At 41.3% G+C, this 17,387-nt stretch overlaps 1 protein-coding gene across 3 annotated transcripts in view; it reads right to left on the bottom strand.

Annotated features, from left to right (window-relative positions):
- Positions 1–17,387, bottom strand: part of LOC117819761 (interleukin-1 receptor type 1-like) — a 32,867-nt gene that overhangs the window by 2,644 nt on the left and 12,836 nt on the right. For 2 of the 3 annotated variants that reach the window (XM_034693213.1, XM_034693212.1), the window contains exons 2-9: positions 13,072–13,149; positions 10,721–10,973; positions 8,102–8,294; positions 7,793–7,964; positions 7,587–7,649; positions 7,285–7,420; positions 6,224–6,378; positions 5,419–5,562 (exon numbers count right to left, since the gene is read on the bottom strand). In XM_034693213.1, the coding sequence (XP_034549104.1) occupies positions 5,419–5,562; positions 6,224–6,378; positions 7,285–7,420; positions 7,587–7,649; positions 7,793–7,964; positions 8,102–8,294; positions 10,721–10,973; positions 13,072–13,147 (1,192 nt within the window). In that variant the 5' untranslated portion in view covers positions 13,148–13,149. Of the gene's footprint in view, positions 1–5,418; positions 5,563–6,223; positions 6,379–7,284; positions 7,421–7,586; positions 7,650–7,792; positions 7,965–8,101; positions 8,295–10,720; positions 10,974–13,071; positions 13,150–13,254; positions 13,468–17,387 lie in introns of those variants that run through there. The other variant, XM_034693214.1, reaches the window with a different exon arrangement.

Here is a 17,387-nt window from a genome sequence, read left to right as displayed (position 1 = left end):
ACAGGCAGAGTGATGTTGTTTCCCACAGTGCAGTGAATGCATCACGGTTATTCAGTGTTTAGTTGTCCTACGGTTGGGGTGGACATTTAACGTGTCAGAAATGCACAGCAGAAGTTGTCTAAGTGCTCTTCCTTTACCCACATCCTGAAAGTATATTTAATGAAGTGTATTAAGTTAAGAGTCGACTCAGTGTCACACTAACGACTCTGCTTTGAGCTGGTAGGTTTTGTGTTTTCTTCCGTGTCGCTGTCACTCGTTTCAGCCGTGTTTACAATCCACTCCAAAAGTCTTAAGCCCCGCCTCCCTCTCACCCTGCGACTTGACTGGCTGGCTCATGCCAACTTCTTCTTCTGTCTAATGTTTGGTGGGAACTAACTTTTAAGACACACTAGCGCCCCCTCCCTTTCCAGTGGTTGGGGGTTGTAATTACACGTTTAAACATATCAATGTTTTATACAAGCGGCAACCTCCGGTCTAAAAATATGAAGCCCATGCGGAAATGTTATAAACTGCAGTTCATCGAGCGTCTGTAACGGGTATTGTGTTGCATATTCTCCCACTTGCTTTAGTATGTAATGGTTTGATACATGTACTTGTGGCTCTAGAGCGCCCCCTCTCCAAGGTATATATTCGCTGTGCAGCTCTAGTGCTGTGCCAGTGTGTATAGACCTGCCGGAGGTGAGTGTCAGAACGCAGCACTGTGTACATTTATAATTAAGCTAGCAAGCTAGTAGCTAACCTTGTCATTGTTCTTTGTAGTGTGGTGTATGAAACACTGAACGAGCCACTGTGCAACTGACCAGCATTTGTTATGTCCTTCTCTGTTCAGATATAAAGTGTTGGTCTGGATACTCTTTCAAGCCTCCTTTATCCTTTGAATACACAACGCAGAGTTCATTAAACCATCCAGCTGCAGTAAAGTGCAGTTGACCGTGGTTACACGTCCACTAGAGGCTGACTGCAGAAACACAGGAAACCACATACACACCCAATCAAAAGAGACGATCTTTACAGCATTAATAAACATGTTTACAGCCTGGTTCAAAAAATATGGTTCCCGCCGACGATTGGCTTCAAAACAGCGCTCAGGAACAGATGGATGATGTCACAGATACTACGTCCATATTTATACAGTCTATGGTTTTATTTATTTGTTATATTTATGTATGTATGGAGAAAAATAATATCATGATAGTTATCGTTTTATCGCCCAGCCCTAATTATATGTAATTATAGAAACATCACCACAAGAAAGAGTTAACCTAAGCAGCAGAACAACATTCTTGAAATTAAGGATGCAACTAAAGACTATTATGATATGCAACGAGTCATCGATTATAGTAATAATTATTCGACTAATCAGATATTTAATTGCACGATAACTTAATGCTTGTAATTTAGCAATCAGCCTTTTAATGTATTATCACCCTTTTCAACCACACAGCATTTAAACCTGTCATGACATCACCAACAACTCATTGACTTTCTTCATTTATTGGCGACTCGTTTTGTCATATTTTTGTCTACTATGTCGACAAATGGTTAGGAGAAGACAAATTTAAGCATCACTTCAGTTCAGCAGCGAAAGAGCATCAGAGTTAGTGCCAGGTGAGTCAGTAGTGTGTGTGGTTGGTTGTTGTTTCCTGACGAGACGTGAGCCTGATATCTGAGAAACAAAATACCCTGAATCAGTGATCGTACGGCAACGTAGGGGCCTGAATTGCTGAATTAGAAAATTCTGCTCTGTGAGAGTCTTCATGTCTGTTGCTTGGTGCTTTTTGCTTTGCTGTTTGTGTCCCACTTTTCTAAATATATCAAACAACAAGGGCAGGATGTGGTTGTCTTTTCTGTGTAGTAACTTGCTTACTGCTTGTAGTAAGTGTTTCTCTGGGATTTCAGTCATAGAGGCTTTTTAAAGGTCATGCAAATTAATACTTGATTTGTCTATTTACCACTAATGCAAATTAATACTTGATTTGTCTATTTACCACTAAGGCCTGATATCAACGAGCTGCGGGCAACCTGTTAGCTCACAGCCCTGAAGAGTTGCAGGCTCCTCTGGTGTGCAGCTTTGAGTCTGCAGGCAGTGTTGTGGTTGATTCGTTTCATTTGTTTGCTCTTACTGTTGACACTTTCAAGCAGATATGAGGTTTAGTGGGAGAGGCAGTCGTTTATGATGCATGTGTGGGTAGGTACTGTATGTATGGGTACAAAGGTTAAACACCAGTGTGGGTTTTTCCACCTTGGAACATTGTGGTTTTGGTTTGACACTTTAACACTTCTTTTAAGGCTACTGTTAACCATAAAAACAGAAACTATTACCTAAACAAAGTCACTTTGACAAACAGTGTGACTTCCAGCTCCGAGTGAAATCAGTGAGTTGATACATATTTAATTGACGGATGTCTTTAGTGGAGAAACCAGCGTGTACACCAGAGAGTGATAAGCACACAAGTCAGTCCATGCCTTAGGCCACATTTTCTGTGAACACGTACAAACCAGTGTTGATTTTGGAGGCTATTTTAGATTTAGTCTTAGTCTTTAGATGAAAATGCCTGTTAGTTTTAGTCACATTTAATACTTTTCAGCCCTTTCTCAAAACACTATAGTGTAGTTTTAGTCACAATTTAGTCTTTGATTTTTGCCAGAACATTTTCACTCTTTAAATAATTAATGTAGTCGATCAGATATCAGTATCAGGGTTAAACCAAGTGTTAAAATCATCAACATTTCACTCTTTTAACACTTTTGTGTAATATCTTAAGTTCAATAATTCAGCCTGTCCCTGCTAAAAAGTCAAAAGGAAACATCCTTGATGTGACCACTGTGACTGTATTTTGATTCTCTTGATTTGAATAAAAATGCCATGAACACAATATAAGGCCTGTATTGCACGTTTCAGTGGTCCCTGAATGCACCTGCAGAGACAGGCGCACAGGACAGTCAGTTCTGAAATGCATCTTTGATGACTAGGAGTTGATCCAAACTTACTAAATGTGTCTGATGCATCACCAAACTGGATAAATCAAGCTGTAGAGCTTTTTACGGTAATAGCGGCAAAAACGGCAAACATCAAATATTAAACAGACGTCCCCCGGTTGTGTCTTTGTCACTAACGCACACCGGGGGGTAAAAATCATCAATGAAGATGAGACAGATGCATGGAGGTGAGGAGAGCTGGTTCATAAAGCACACCTGCTGCAGGTAGAGACCAAGCTAACACTGAGCCCCTCAGATAATAACAGCCTGTCACAGGAAGTCATCACTTCTATCTTTAAAGACGCACAGCGGGGGGGAAACATGGATTTTGAATGTCCGGTGATTGGCCACTAATATTTTCCTCTCGTCAAGAAAAAGTAAACATAAGTTCGTCAGAGTTTTTGTTATCAGTGATGCAGTCTAGCTCGCCATAGTCTCGTTTTCGTCATGAAAAAATGAGTCGTTCACGAACATTTATCGTCATAATTCTAGTTAATGAAATTAACACTGGTACAGACCTTCAAATATGAAGACATGAACTTGTGTCTGGAAATAAGAAATCCTCCTACAGACAAGCTCACAAGACCGCTACGCCTGAGACCTGGATCACAACAAACAAGCCAGAAAACCAGGTCCAGACAGCAAAGTGCACCAGTACAGATTAGAGTAATAATGATTCTGTGTTTTTTAATTGGTTGTTTGTCTGATGATATAATGTAGTATTCATATTAACATGAAATCTGTTTCTGCTACTCGTACTTAAACTTTCACGTATAATTTGCCCCTCCAAATTAAGTCTTATTCGGTCATAACCTCAGCACAAAACCAACTTTTTCCAATGTGAAATCTGTGTTTCGATGTTTGTCAGTGAATATTATTTGATTTCAGTCAAACCTGATGAACCAAGGTCAGGTAAAGAAGACATTTAGGGTGCATCCCAAAGCTCTAAACTGCAGTCTCCTCGCTCCTCGCTCCTCGGTCGAACCGGAAGTAGTTACTGACGCGCCATTTCAACTTGCGTCCCAAAGCTCTAAACGCTGCTGGAGGAGAGAGGAGTGAGGAACGAGGAGCGAGGAGACTGACCCGAGGAGGGATAATCGAGGAAACACGAGAGCAGACTTTGCGGAAGTCTTTTTTCTGACAGACACGCCCCCTTATCGGATATCACTCACCGATTGGACGCTGCAGCGGCTCGGACTTAACCAAACTTAACATCAGCTGAGTTTAATAACAGAGAAAAGACAGACCTTAAAACAGTCATTAAGGGCGCCCTGAAACAGATCTAAACAGTCTGTGTGTGATGAGCTGAGATTAAAAAGTGTTTGATGTGAATTTTAAAAACAAAATACTGATCGCAAAATCATAAATTCAATATAACAGAGGGTGGATTATGTTATATCTGATTGTTTTTGTCAGATTCACTGTCTAACGAAATAGAGTAATAGAGTCTAACATCATTGATAGAATATATATCAATGATCAGTTCTTCCTCCTGTTAGTTTCCCCATTTGTTCTCGTTTTCTTCATGAAGGGAAGTCTGACAGTAAAGTTTGTCTGTTAGTAAAAACACTTGTTATATTTCCTGTCAGGTTAATAAAGTTTCATACGAGGCTGATCATTAATGAGCACGGGGTTTGAAAAGAGTTGCATGGTTTCTATTTTCCCTTGAAGTAATAAATAATTGAATAATGAGGCATTTTACCGGTGAATCGATCCGTGATGCTTTAGGACAGAATAAACAGAGAGCTGATTCTCTTCATGTGCAGGTGTGTGTTAAACAGGTAAACACAGAGACAGAGCTCTGTTACTGTTTATATTGATCAGAGTTATTACAGTGAACATGTGTGTTAAACAGGTGTGTGTTAAACAGGTGTGTGTTAAACAGTTAAACACAGAGACAGAGCTCTGTTACTGTTTATATTGATCAGAGTTATCACAGTGAACATGTGTGCAGACACAAACAGCTGTTAAAGCCGTCATCACAAACCGACGTCGCTTCACGTGACGCTCCGGAGGAGAGGACGTCTCATTTCTCTAAATACAAATCTCCTCTCTTCTCACTCCTCTGGTTTCATTTCCTCGCATCTCTGGTGGGCGGGACTAAGACGCGAGGAAGAGACGCGAGAATGGACGTTTAGAGCTTTGAGATGCACCCTTAATAGCTTGCAGATACAGACGCCACTGGTGTTTCAGTGTAAAGTGTGACCCGGTTAACTGGTGACTGTCAGCCAAGTGGGCCTCTCACAAATGCTTTTAGTTTTTCATCAAACACATATCTGATTAGTTTAATTTTGTATTACAATATAAAATAGTTAGCAGTTAGCACGGTCACTCTTTACACCAAAACACCGGTTGCTCGTAAGTGGTTGTAAAAGGACTTAAAAGGAGAATGTGTCGTAATAAAGGGCACATTTTTTCACACCTGCTGTGAAATATTACCTTTGTTTGGATAGAGGACTGGAAAAGCTCCCCTGAACCACAGCACAATGTCAACCTTGAAAAGGTAGTAGATGATGACACTGTTGATGAAGAGAACCGTCATGCTCCCGAGCAACAGTCCAATGGGTAGTATGATGTTGGGGTCTGAAGAGAAGGACATCACAAAGAACAGGAACATCAGTTTTATGGTTGTGTCTCCACTGTGGATGTTTCAAGAGATTTATTCTAATACAATCCTTCAATGTTGTTTTTGGAGGCATGAAAATAATGACGTGTTCCCTTTACATCTTAACCTTTATGTTTGACTTAGTCCTTGTAATATAAGAGGGGATTTTATAGCATTTCTCACGTATGAAACGATGAGTCATTCTTTCTTTTTTTTTTAAACTTTTTATTTGCTTTTTTCCAATATTGACAAACATAAAGAACAACAAATACACAAAACATACACAGACAAACATGAATATAGTAAGGGGCTCCTTCTCAATATCTATATTGTTGTTTTATGAAGTCTTTTCCGCACAGCAGGTGTCACCGCCTGTCTTTTTATTCTGGTAATTAGTCCATTTATTCCAGCGTTGATCATGGGTCCGCGCTTTAGTCCGCAGGTAATGTGTTTTTCCACGGTCAACTTACTCCCTCTGCTGGTCGTCTATTTTCAAGGCAACAATTTTAATAACTTATCATTTTCACCTGAAAAACCCTGTTAACTGCACAAATTACCTAAAATGCACTCCTTTAACCTTCTAAATTGTGAGAATCTGCTTGTGTATTTAGGCCTCTTTTATTTCACTGTGTTTTGTACCTTCTGGTAGCAGAGTGAAGTATCCCTCAGGAAGGCCTCTGTAACTGTACACTCGACACGTGTAGTTGACGTGTAAATCCTCCTCTCTCAGCTCAGAGAACATCAGCAGCCGCTCGAACCACACACCCTTAGGAGAAACATCCTGGCTCCACTCACTGATGAGGACAGACATGAGGAAAAAAAGGAAAGAAATGAACAAACTGACAAAAAGTCACATTCTTGGTACTTTGTATTTAACCTTATTTTTCAGGGATGTCCCGATCTCAACTACTACTTTTTTTCTAATTACTTATTTTTGTTAATAACTGTGCAGATCAACTCTCTTATCTAGGCAAACAAGTATCGATCGGGAAATCCATCCATCCATTATCTTGACCTCTTATCCCGTTAGGGGTCACGGGGGGCTGGAGCCTATCCCAGCTTGCTTCGGGTGGAAGGCAGGGTGCACCCTGGACAGGTCGCCAACCTATCACAGGGCTAACACAGAGAGACAGACAACCATTCACGCACACACTCACACCTACGGGCAATTTAGAGTGATCAATCAACCTAGTAAGCATGTTTTTGGACTGTGGGAGGAAGCCGGAGTACCCGGAGAGAACCCATGCATGCACAGGAAGAACATGCAAACTCCACACAGAAAGGCATCTGGCGGGCCGGGGATTTGAAGCAGAACCTTCCAGCTGTGAGGGAACAGCACTACCCACTGCGCCACCGTGCAGCCCGGATCGGGAAATATTCAATAATAAAAAATTTGATTGGGATCAGGGGCCAAAAAAGCTGATCGGGACATCCCTAATATTTTTTATTTAATAATACTTGTTTAAAAACATGGCTGATACACATTTCTTGTTTGTTGTTTAGCCTTTACATACAAAAACCTCAGCTACAAATACAAATGATTTGATGTAAACATTTAGGACAAAAAAATACTACTCATTCAAAAAAACTGTCTCCTCCAACCATGAGTCAGCTCTTGCATTTGTCCCTAGAGGTCTTTATCTAGAGGGCCTCACCTCACAGTGCAAACCAAAAAAACAGGAAAGAGTAAGAGTGCTGACCGGTATTCTGATACGTAGATGCGATCAGCGGGGTTGGACGTCATGACGAAATCATTTCTCACCAACCACATGATATCAACCATGGGTTTCCCAACACAAGGCACAAACACCAGGCACCGCTGGCTGTAATTGGAGCCTAAACACACATGCAGAAACAATGACATAGATTATATCAGACAAAGTGAAACCTCAAATAAACACTCTTTATCTTTTCCATTAAGCGCATTAATACCAATACAGTCACCTTCATTAATGAGGCTGTGTCGTACGTTAAAATTACAACTCCCTCTGAAGAGACTCACCTATCTGTGCCTTGATTGATTGATTGCCGGGTTCATGCACTTGTGGAACCAAAGAGTACACCTCTGAAAAGGAAAGTGGCAGAGTCACATAAGTAAAAGGCTACCTCTTCTCTACCTCCATCAGTCTTTGCTCTGAGTCCTGTGCTTCCCTTCTACTGGATGCTTGTGATTTAGAAAACTGAAGTGTAGCATGTCTCTGTTCTTACCTCTGACCCAGGCATCAATGGTCTCTGACATGGATCCTGTAACCCCACCAAGAGTGAAGGTCAAGGTGCAGGTGTAGGAGCCGTTGTTTTGAAAGTCCACATTATCAATCTTTAGTTTGATCATATCCCAGTAGGTATACTTTCCTTTCCCATCCTCTATGAGTTCACAACCCTTCAAGAGAGAGAAGACATACTTTTTTTTAAAGAAAGTAGATCATCAGAGCATTGAGTCAAGATCCCATCATTGTCAGGAAAATTGTTTTCATTGCCAACTTAAACTTGTGCTTGGAAGACAGTCCCGTGACTCACTCTGTACCACTGGACGGAAGAGCTGATACTGTAGCTTTCCAGTTTGTTGATATGGTCCGACAGAGGACAGGACAGCACGTCAGTGGCTCCCTTTGTAAGTGTTTGGTAGCCTTTCCTTGGCCTCCCACAGTCTCCCACAACCGGTGCATCCACTACCAGCTTGGTGGCCTGCATGTAGCACTGAGATGGAGTCCTGTGGGAGATCAATAAGAATTCTTACTACGTGCATCATTCTTTCATATGGTTCATGTATTAAAACTGTGCTAGATTTGAAGAGAAAACATGGTTATGTTTCACACAAGGTGTCGCCAGTGGTGGACAAAGTACACAGCTTCATTACTTAAGTCAAAGTATAGATCCTCAAGGTCAAATATGACTCCAATACAAGTGAAAGTTGCTCTGTCACATTATTACTTGAGTTAAAGTACTGAAGTGTTTGCTTTTAAAAATGCTTAAGTATTCAAAGTACTTCTTCTAAAATCTCAAAACGTTGTATTTTCAAAATACATAAGTGCAGTCAAGAATACATAGGAGTACATTCGGTTAATCATGTTTATTTAGAAACCATTACTTGCAATCTCTAAAAACTATACCAGGTAATAAAAACAGCAACTAAGTTACTCTCAACACAGACAACTTAGTTTGAAATGCTCATCTGGAGTTAAACAAACGTTACATAGCTCAACACGCTTTCTCAGGTTGGACTGTGAATTTTTGGGAAGAGTGGGAAACAGGGTGAACATTTTAAACTGTACTTAAGTACAGTCCTCAAGTAAATTCACTTTGTTACTGTCCACCACTGGGTGTCGCCAAAGTATCTTTAATACTTCTTCAGCTTGGAGGGCGGTTGAGAAAGTATGTGAGCTGTCAAACAACTGGAAACCCACAGTCACCTATTTTTAACAATCACTGTCTCTTAATTGGTGAGCACCCAATTAAGTCTAGTTACCGTAGACACTGGTTTGACAAAGGAATACATTGTCTTGTGTTGGTGATGTGTTTGGAGACAGAGGTTTAGTCTCCATTGAGGAGCTCTCTGTACAGTTTAACTTGCAGAGCTCTACATTAGGGATGTACTGAAAATTCTGGATAAGGGCCAACATGTCTGCATCCGTTATTCCTTTAATTGCAGCACTAAAGCGTCTCCAAAGCAAAGAGGTTGAGACAGACCACAATGTGAAAACATTGCGACTGTACTTGATCCGTTATATAAAGATCATTACTTAGATCTGGGAATAAAGCAGCGCGCACAAGAAATGATCCAGGAGGTTAGTACACAATAGGGATGCAGCCGGAAGCGCAACCGGGTCATGATCAGTCCGCAGGTGGAGAAAAAAGCGCTCGTGGAGACCTGTCACTCAGCCGCAGCCCCCAGCTGAGGGTCTCCGCTGTGCTCAACACCTTCAGTCAGCTGATTCACATCCAAACATGCTTTAAACTTAAAACACCTCCCTGATAGCTGAACGAAATATGAGACCACATGATGTTTGTTTTATGTGATAGAAAATCCAAACCAAAAAAATTTGTTTGAGTAAGTTCATAACAATCAATCAATCGATAGTTGATTAATTGATGACCTCCCTACACAGTCATAACCATAAATGCAATGGAACTAATAATTGGCATAATAATTTATTTGGGTGTTTCTGTGTTTCGGTTTTAGGCCTTGGTACAGTATTGAACACCTATGGTGTCCCCTGGCAGACCCTTCTTTTCAGACACCCACTGCTTAAAGTTCTGTGTGAGTTTCATGGTAACAAGGGAATAATTTCCAAGCTTTATCATTATATTTTAAAGGCAACATACCACCCGTTGTTAGTTGATAGTCTTTGGCGGTCGGTTGTCCCTGACCTCAGCCCTGACTTTGACTGGAGCAATGTTTGGAAGATGGTAAAACAGTCATCCAGGAATCCCAATTCATCAATGAATACACTTTAACTTCATACACAGGACTTACATGACCCCTCGCAGACTCTTCAGCATGAAACTGAAGCCTGACCCAAATTGCAAATTCTGCCCTGGTGTGGCCATTTTTTGGAAAATGGTTCAGGTAAATTTGTCCCTGTTGTTACACGTGTCTATACACGTCTCCTTCCCTCTTGATTTGAAATGACTTACATCAGCTGCAGCTTCACAGAGCTCAGAAGCATGTGTTTTTAGCTGGCTTGATGGCTGCTAAGAAGATGGTTGCCACTAGATGGAAACACCCCTCACTGCTCACTCGTAAACAATGGTTGCTGACGTTTATTGATGTTGTGTATTTGGAACTTTCCACAGCTCGCATCCATGAAGCCAAAGAGGACATAACTCAGCCATGGTCTGGAACATTGGACGATCTTAATAACTTGCTGAATTGAGCAACCCCCCCTCACCCACTCCTCTTACATACCCACATACACACGCCTACATCACATAACTTCACCACATTACCACAACATGTGCAACAACCTTGAACTTTCTCCCTTCAACTGCACAAATGACAACACAAATTTGATCACAAAAAAACAAACTTCTTCAGTAATTCTTTGAAGAACGAGTGCTACTCAGTTTTAAATAGCCATTCTTATAGTTTAGACAAATATGTTTAAGAACAGGAGGATACATATTCTGTCTCCGTACCTCAGGATGGTCACATATTCACCATGGTCCTCCAGCTCTACTCTCAGAAACCACAGAGTCTCTCCTTGCACCAGGATTCGACCGGCCTGGTTGTTTATTTCTTGGCCTGTCTTTGAGTCGTACCAGGTGATGTTGTAAGGCGTACTCGTGAAATTGAAGACATCCGGTGACACCAGGGTACTATGCAGCATGGCTACATCCCCGGGTACAGAGAAAACCCTCTCAAACTGGAGTTGGTAGTCGGTACAGTTCTCTGAAACAGTCATCAGTGGAGAAGAGATAAGTGATTCATTCAAAATCATTAGAGCTCTGAGAGAACATATTTGAGTAAAGCTTGTTTATGAGGATTGGCAGTTTTATTTTTAATAGTAGATTTCTTATGAATATTTATGTGGGAGGTTTCATAGGTTAGTCAGAGCATAGAGCAGCCAACAGACAGCAAACACAGTCAGACCCATAAAGTGACCCCTTTGATTTCAGCTACTGAAAAGATGCTTCTATGGATCACCAACATCTGCTAAGAATGGTTATATCAGTGAGAGTTTAATGTAGAGCTGGGCGATATTGAAAATGTTATCGCGATAAAATATTTCATATCAATCTATTGATGTCACAATAAAAATCAAATCAATATTTCATTTAAATTTAAAGGCAGATTGTTTTTTTCTCCTGAGTGAAAGTTGAATAAACTCAGCAGTTTGTTAGTTTGTATCTGGATTTAGTTTTCTGATAAGCTTCTTGAATCCATCATTTCTGACGGTGCTAACAGGAAGCAGGTCTTTAACAAGGGAGCCGGATCCTCCCCTGGTGGTGAGGCTTTCAGCAGTGTGTCTGCCCCCTGGTGGCTGGCTGCAGTATAGGTCAAAAAATCTGTCTCCCCCATTCATTTGAATAGGGCTGCAGTCAAACTTTAAAGAATAAATACACGTCGTACGAATCTTTCTCCCCTCCGTATGCTGTGGTGATATGTAATTATTATTTGACTGTTTTGTGTCCAAGGCCTCTTTTTTCTGCAAAGTTTCTTTTTCGTTAGTTATTAGAGTTTAAAAAACGGGGTTTTACTTCCTGTTTCCTTTGATTCACAGCCACCGTAGAACGAAACTTCACAGGACACACAGCGTCTTGTGACGCTACGCTGTAGGGCGGAGCTTATTACAGTGGCTTCACAGGCTCTGGCTGCACAATGGCGGCGCCCAGGAGCGGGATTTTTTGGCTTCAGAACTGTACAACGGGAAGAGGCGGAGCAACACTGTCCATTTTTATTTACAGTCTATGGTTTTTGATGTAAGATGAGATTTTTGTGAAGGTTTAGTTTGTAGATTCTTATTTTTCTCAGGTCAAGTTAACTTGCATATTAATATTTAAATTTACAACAAATATCAAATTGTATTCTGTGTATCAGTTTAGTAGAGTGCTGTTTTGAGTTGTGTACTCCCCTTTAAGATTACTAAGGGTTACGGGCTGAGTGATGTTGTTTCCCACAGTGCAGTGAATGCATCACGGTTATTCAGCGTTCAGTTGTCCTACGGTTGCGGTGGACATTTAACTTGTTCACAGCAGAAGTTGTCTCTGTGCTCTTCCTTTACCCACATCCTGAAAGTATATTTAATTCAGTGTATTAAGTTAATAGTTAAAGCAGAGTCGACTCAGTGTCAGACTAACGACTCTGCTTTGAACCGGTCGTTTTTGTTGCCATCAGTTTTGCTGTAGCTCGTTTCAGCTGTGTTGACATTCCGCTCTGCATGTCCCTAAGCCCCGCCTACCTCTCACCCTGCGACATGATTGGCTGTCTTCTTCTGTCTAATGTTGGGTGGCAACTAGCGTTTAAGGCTCATTAGCGCCCCCTCAATTTCCAGTGGTTAGGGGGTTTAATTACAGGTTTATTCATATCAAATTTTTATCGAACATCTGTTCAATTTATATAGAGAAAAATTATATCACGATAATTATCATTATGGACTTACCGCCCAGCCCTAGTTCAGTGCCTTGTTCTTTAGAAATTGGACATAAACACAGGGACAGGATTATAGTTTGTTATCAGGATGAATAAACCAGATACAGATAGATAAGATAGATAAGTGTGAGAATTTGATGCAGTCTTGATTTAGCTGAGACAGGCAAGACAAGTTTCTGCAGTTACACCAGTGGCCACAAGATGGTGACAGTGGATTTGTACTGATTGGAAGCACATGTTACAGTTTGCACTTTGCCAAGACTTGTGACTTATAATACTTCAAAGAAACATGTTTGAAGTATTAACACAGTGTTTGCTTAAGACGTGTTTTTTACAGTTTGATTTATTAGTCTCAGACTCGAGTCGTGTTAATGTAGTGTTTGAGAAAACAGCTCACCTTGGAGGAATCCAGAACAAATCCCACATGTCCCGAGGAAAAACAGAAGGCATCTCAGTGTTGAACTCAGGCCCATGGCTGAAACACAGAAAAATACATAAGTGAAACAAGCTGAGGCTACAAAGCTGCCAAAAAACAAAAAACTGCTGCAATTGCCTGAAATTAGAGCAGCTGACAACTTACAGGAATACCGCTGTTCAGTGTCACTCACAGTGCACGAGAGGTTCTAACACGCAGCAATTATCAGTTTTACTTCCCCTTTAAACTGAGCTTAATACCTCCTAATATCTCCAGAACTATGTCTCTCTCCCTCTCCCTGCTCTGCGCTCTACCTTTCTCTCTCGCCCACATAAATGGCAAACGTTCAGGTATTTCAGGAGCCAGTTGTGGTGAAGCTGCTGATGAAATGCTGCACAACTGTGTGGATCTGGAAGATGGCCATGCATTCCTTAAAACCACTTGACGTCAGCGAATGTTCACACACCATGCGTGTAAACTATGAATGAATCCTCAAGGAAGCTGGTGTCTTGTGGTGTCCAACCACTACAGTTACAGTGTTCATCTGAGTTAGGCAAGTTTGTGGCATTATTTCAGTAGCTACTGCTGACCTGTTTGTGTTTGTGTGTCATGCCCTGTGAATTAATGTTTCTTTAGGCTCAAATTGACAAGCAACAAGTTCTTCCACAATTAAATGGATTAAAAAAGGGGAAAAGAATTAACTCTGTCTCCTGTCTGTCTCCGGTTGCATTTTCGGAACGCAGCACGGAGCAGGACCGCCGGACAGCTGGAGTCACGTGACTGAGGTTTTCCTGCGGTAATCACTGAATCAAGGATTCTCCTCTTCCTCTCCTCATCCATGTTGTCTTTCTGGTCCCCTGAAAACCTCTGACCTGTTGACTCCAGGCCAAGCGGCAACCTCCGGTCTAAAAATATGAGTCAATGCGGAAGTGTTAAAAGCTGCAGTTCATCGAGGATCCGCTTGAGGCTGGCTCCGGATGTACCGGAAGTCACATACACATGGATGGGGAAAAGACGATCTTTGCAGCATTAATAAACATGTTTACAGCCTGGTACAAAAGACGAGTGTAGTCTGAATAGCTAATTTCTCGATGTCCTCTCACTGTGAGGGGGGTGAATTTTTTTCTAATTCGGTAATTTCGAAGATATTGAGATTACTAGTCTTCCAATGAGAGGCACAGCTGCCTGTGGGAACACTGCAGCTGTTGGCTAGGAGGCTCAAAGCCCGCCTCTTTACGTCACACTGGCTCGACAGAAGCAATATGGCTGCCGCAGCCGATTGGTCTCAAAACAGCTCTTCAGAAACAGATGAGTGACGTCACGGATACTACGTCCATATTTTTTACAGTCTATGCTCCAGGCCTGGCTCCGCTCATCATGGCTTTGGTTTGTTGTTGTATTTAAGTGAAATACGATCTGGTGATAACACAGAGTGTTTTATTCTGAAAATTAACCGGATGTTCTCATTTTGTTTTGGTGAAACCTGACTTCCTGTCCCGCTCCATCTGCTCTGTTCAGATTGATGCGTCATGCTCCGGCATCCAGCAAATATAGAAGCCTTGTGTATCTGATCCGGAGGGCTCCAATTAGGGATGGGTACCGAATTCGGTACTTTTATAGGTATTACCGAATTACGTCGGTACTTCCGAGTACCGACTCACGTAAAATCAAACGGTACCATGTTTCGGTACCTGAACGCATCCCTGTGACTGTGAGGGAGAGGAATAGGTGGCGAGTTTCCATACTTTCTCCCTGTAGTAAGCCAGAGACTGATCGGGTGGACGTCTCTGCTCTCTGCTCTCTGCATCTGCACGGGAGCGCGCCAAACGGAGCCTGCAGCTGACGGGCGCGCACACTCAACGCAAGGCAGAACTATAGCAGGATTCAGTTTATTTTATACAGTCTATGGTTGAGACGGGCCCCCTGGCTCCGACTACCTGCCCTGTTTATAACCGTTCCTGTGTGCGTGAATTTCCAACAAGTAAGTTGTGTGTCCTGTTATTATACAGAGGCGGAGAACTGACTTTTTCCCATCTGCAGGCATTCACGTGTGTTCCTTGATAAACTCCCGAAAGAGCAATTAGACGCCACGAGCACGTGTCAGCTAATATATCTAATCACCTATATAATCCTGTTTCTGTTCATTTCATGTTAAATTAAATAAATATGTTCAATTAAACAAATATGAGATTTTTTTATTTTTATTAATATTTATTACCACATAAAAACACAAAAGTACCGAAAATTGGTACCGTTGAGTACCGGTACCGATTCCCAGGTACCGGGTATCGGTACCGTATCGGTTCAAATGTGAAAGGTACCCATCCCTAGCTCCAATGTGCTGGATCAGAGACGCAGCCAGAACGCAACAGAGCGGATCCAGTGGAAGTTAACACATTGACTAGAATAGAAACAGATCAGATCCAGTGCTGTGACGGGTCTGAGATGAATCAGACACGGATACGGATCTAGTGGAATTTGGCCGTGAGGGCAAAAAACCAAAACAGTCATCAATTTTAATTTTAATTTAATTAACTGTGATTGTGATGGTTAATTAACACCACATGCCTAGAAATACCAACAAAGATAATCCAGTACAAACTTGTTGAGAAGTTGACAGTTGTATGTGCTTTTAAAGTTCCTTAACTGACATATAAACTACAACTTTTCTCTCAGTACACACATATTAACCTCGGGAGTCTGGATGTTCTAGGGCAGGGGTGTCCAAACTTTTTTCAAAGAGGGCCACATTTGATGTTGTCAGAATACCTCAGGACCAGTGGCTCCTTCTGAGACTTAGTAATCATACAAGTTATATATGAAATCTATTTAATAACAATTATTTTATTTTTTGTTCTCATTAAAATAGTAACTAGGTAGTCCTCAGTTCCCCACAAGCCACGTAAACATCAGCAAACTTTTTTCATTAAGGTCGGGCAATGTGGGAAAAATATTGTATCATTATTTTTCTGTGGCAGGATCAGGATCTGGATTTCATCACACTTCTTTTTCATGTTGTTTTTAAGACTTTTCTGACCAGCAGACAACAATTTATAACAAAATAATCATTTACCTACATTCTGAGAATTTTTTATGCACCAAATTTAGCCTTTTCTGCACAATTTCTTAATTTTGATCTCATCTTCTGAACTTGAAGTGTTCATAAAGAACATTTTCACATCATGATAAAAACATTAATTTGAAAAACTGTCAGCTTTAAGAGTTCTTGTGTTTCTTCTTTATTGCCGTCTTGCAGAATTCACACTGCTTTGGCTTTTCACAGGGAGTCCATATGAAGCTTTTTGAGATGTTTCTGGATTGACTTTAGTTTTGTTTGTGCGCTTGAAAGAAACTGCAAATGTAAAGATGATTTAAGAATGTGATTCATTTATTTGCCATAGATAACACATTTTAAGATGGAAGCTTGGGGCCATAAATAAATGGACCTTGGGCCATGATTGGCCCCTGGGCCGTACTTTGGACATGCCTGTTCTAGGGAATCAGAAGTCTCAGCAGCACAGAGGCCGCATAGTTAAACCCTGGGACAAGCCCGGGCAGAGAGGAGCGTGGGAAGAGCGCTGCCGGTTCAGCCCCCTGTGGTACAAAGAGGAACGTGGGAGTGATGTGACGGCTGAGGTGAAAATATTTAACCGTCAGATGGAGGAGTGAGATTACTGGTGTTACCTTCAGACCTTGAGGTGTTGGTGTTAAAATGTGTAACAGATGGGGCAGTGATTCAGAGCATGTCATGCTTGTTTTTCTCTGTTTACCAAAATTAAACAACATACAATGTCATGTTTGATTACACCAGACCATGAAATGACTGTACACGATTCGTAGCCACAAGCAGCTTTGTCATCTAAATTTATCACTTTACAGTAGCTTATCTCGACTATCCCTCTAGATATAACTGGAAACTGTGAAGTTCAGACAGCAGCGTATGGAAGTTCAGCTTCCTGGCAGGAAACAGTTAAAAGACAAGCGGAAAAGAGTTCATCCTGCCAGCTTCTTTGTATCTTTTTATAACCACGACTGCTTTTTTAACCTTGTGGCTTCAAAATGATTGAAGATTCAAGCTTCATTTGGGTACATCAAGCATGTTTCTTTAAAGAGATTAATTCTGTTATTGGAAGAAAACAAGGGCAGCATGTCAAGGGGTCATTAGTTTGTATCAGTGTCAGTCAATCATTCAGACTTTATTTGTAAAGCGCTGTTCATACAATGATATGACCTTCTACTGTTACTGTACCACAGCATCATCCAACCCATTCTCCTCTACTGTTCCCCCTGCTACTACA

Source organism: Notolabrus celidotus, chromosome 10 (assembly GCF_009762535.1).
Source record: "Notolabrus celidotus isolate fNotCel1 chromosome 10, fNotCel1.pri, whole genome shotgun sequence".
NCBI classification, from domain to species: Eukaryota; Metazoa; Chordata; class Actinopteri; order Labriformes; family Labridae; genus Notolabrus; species Notolabrus celidotus.
This window is presented reverse-complemented; position numbering and strand designations above follow the sequence as displayed.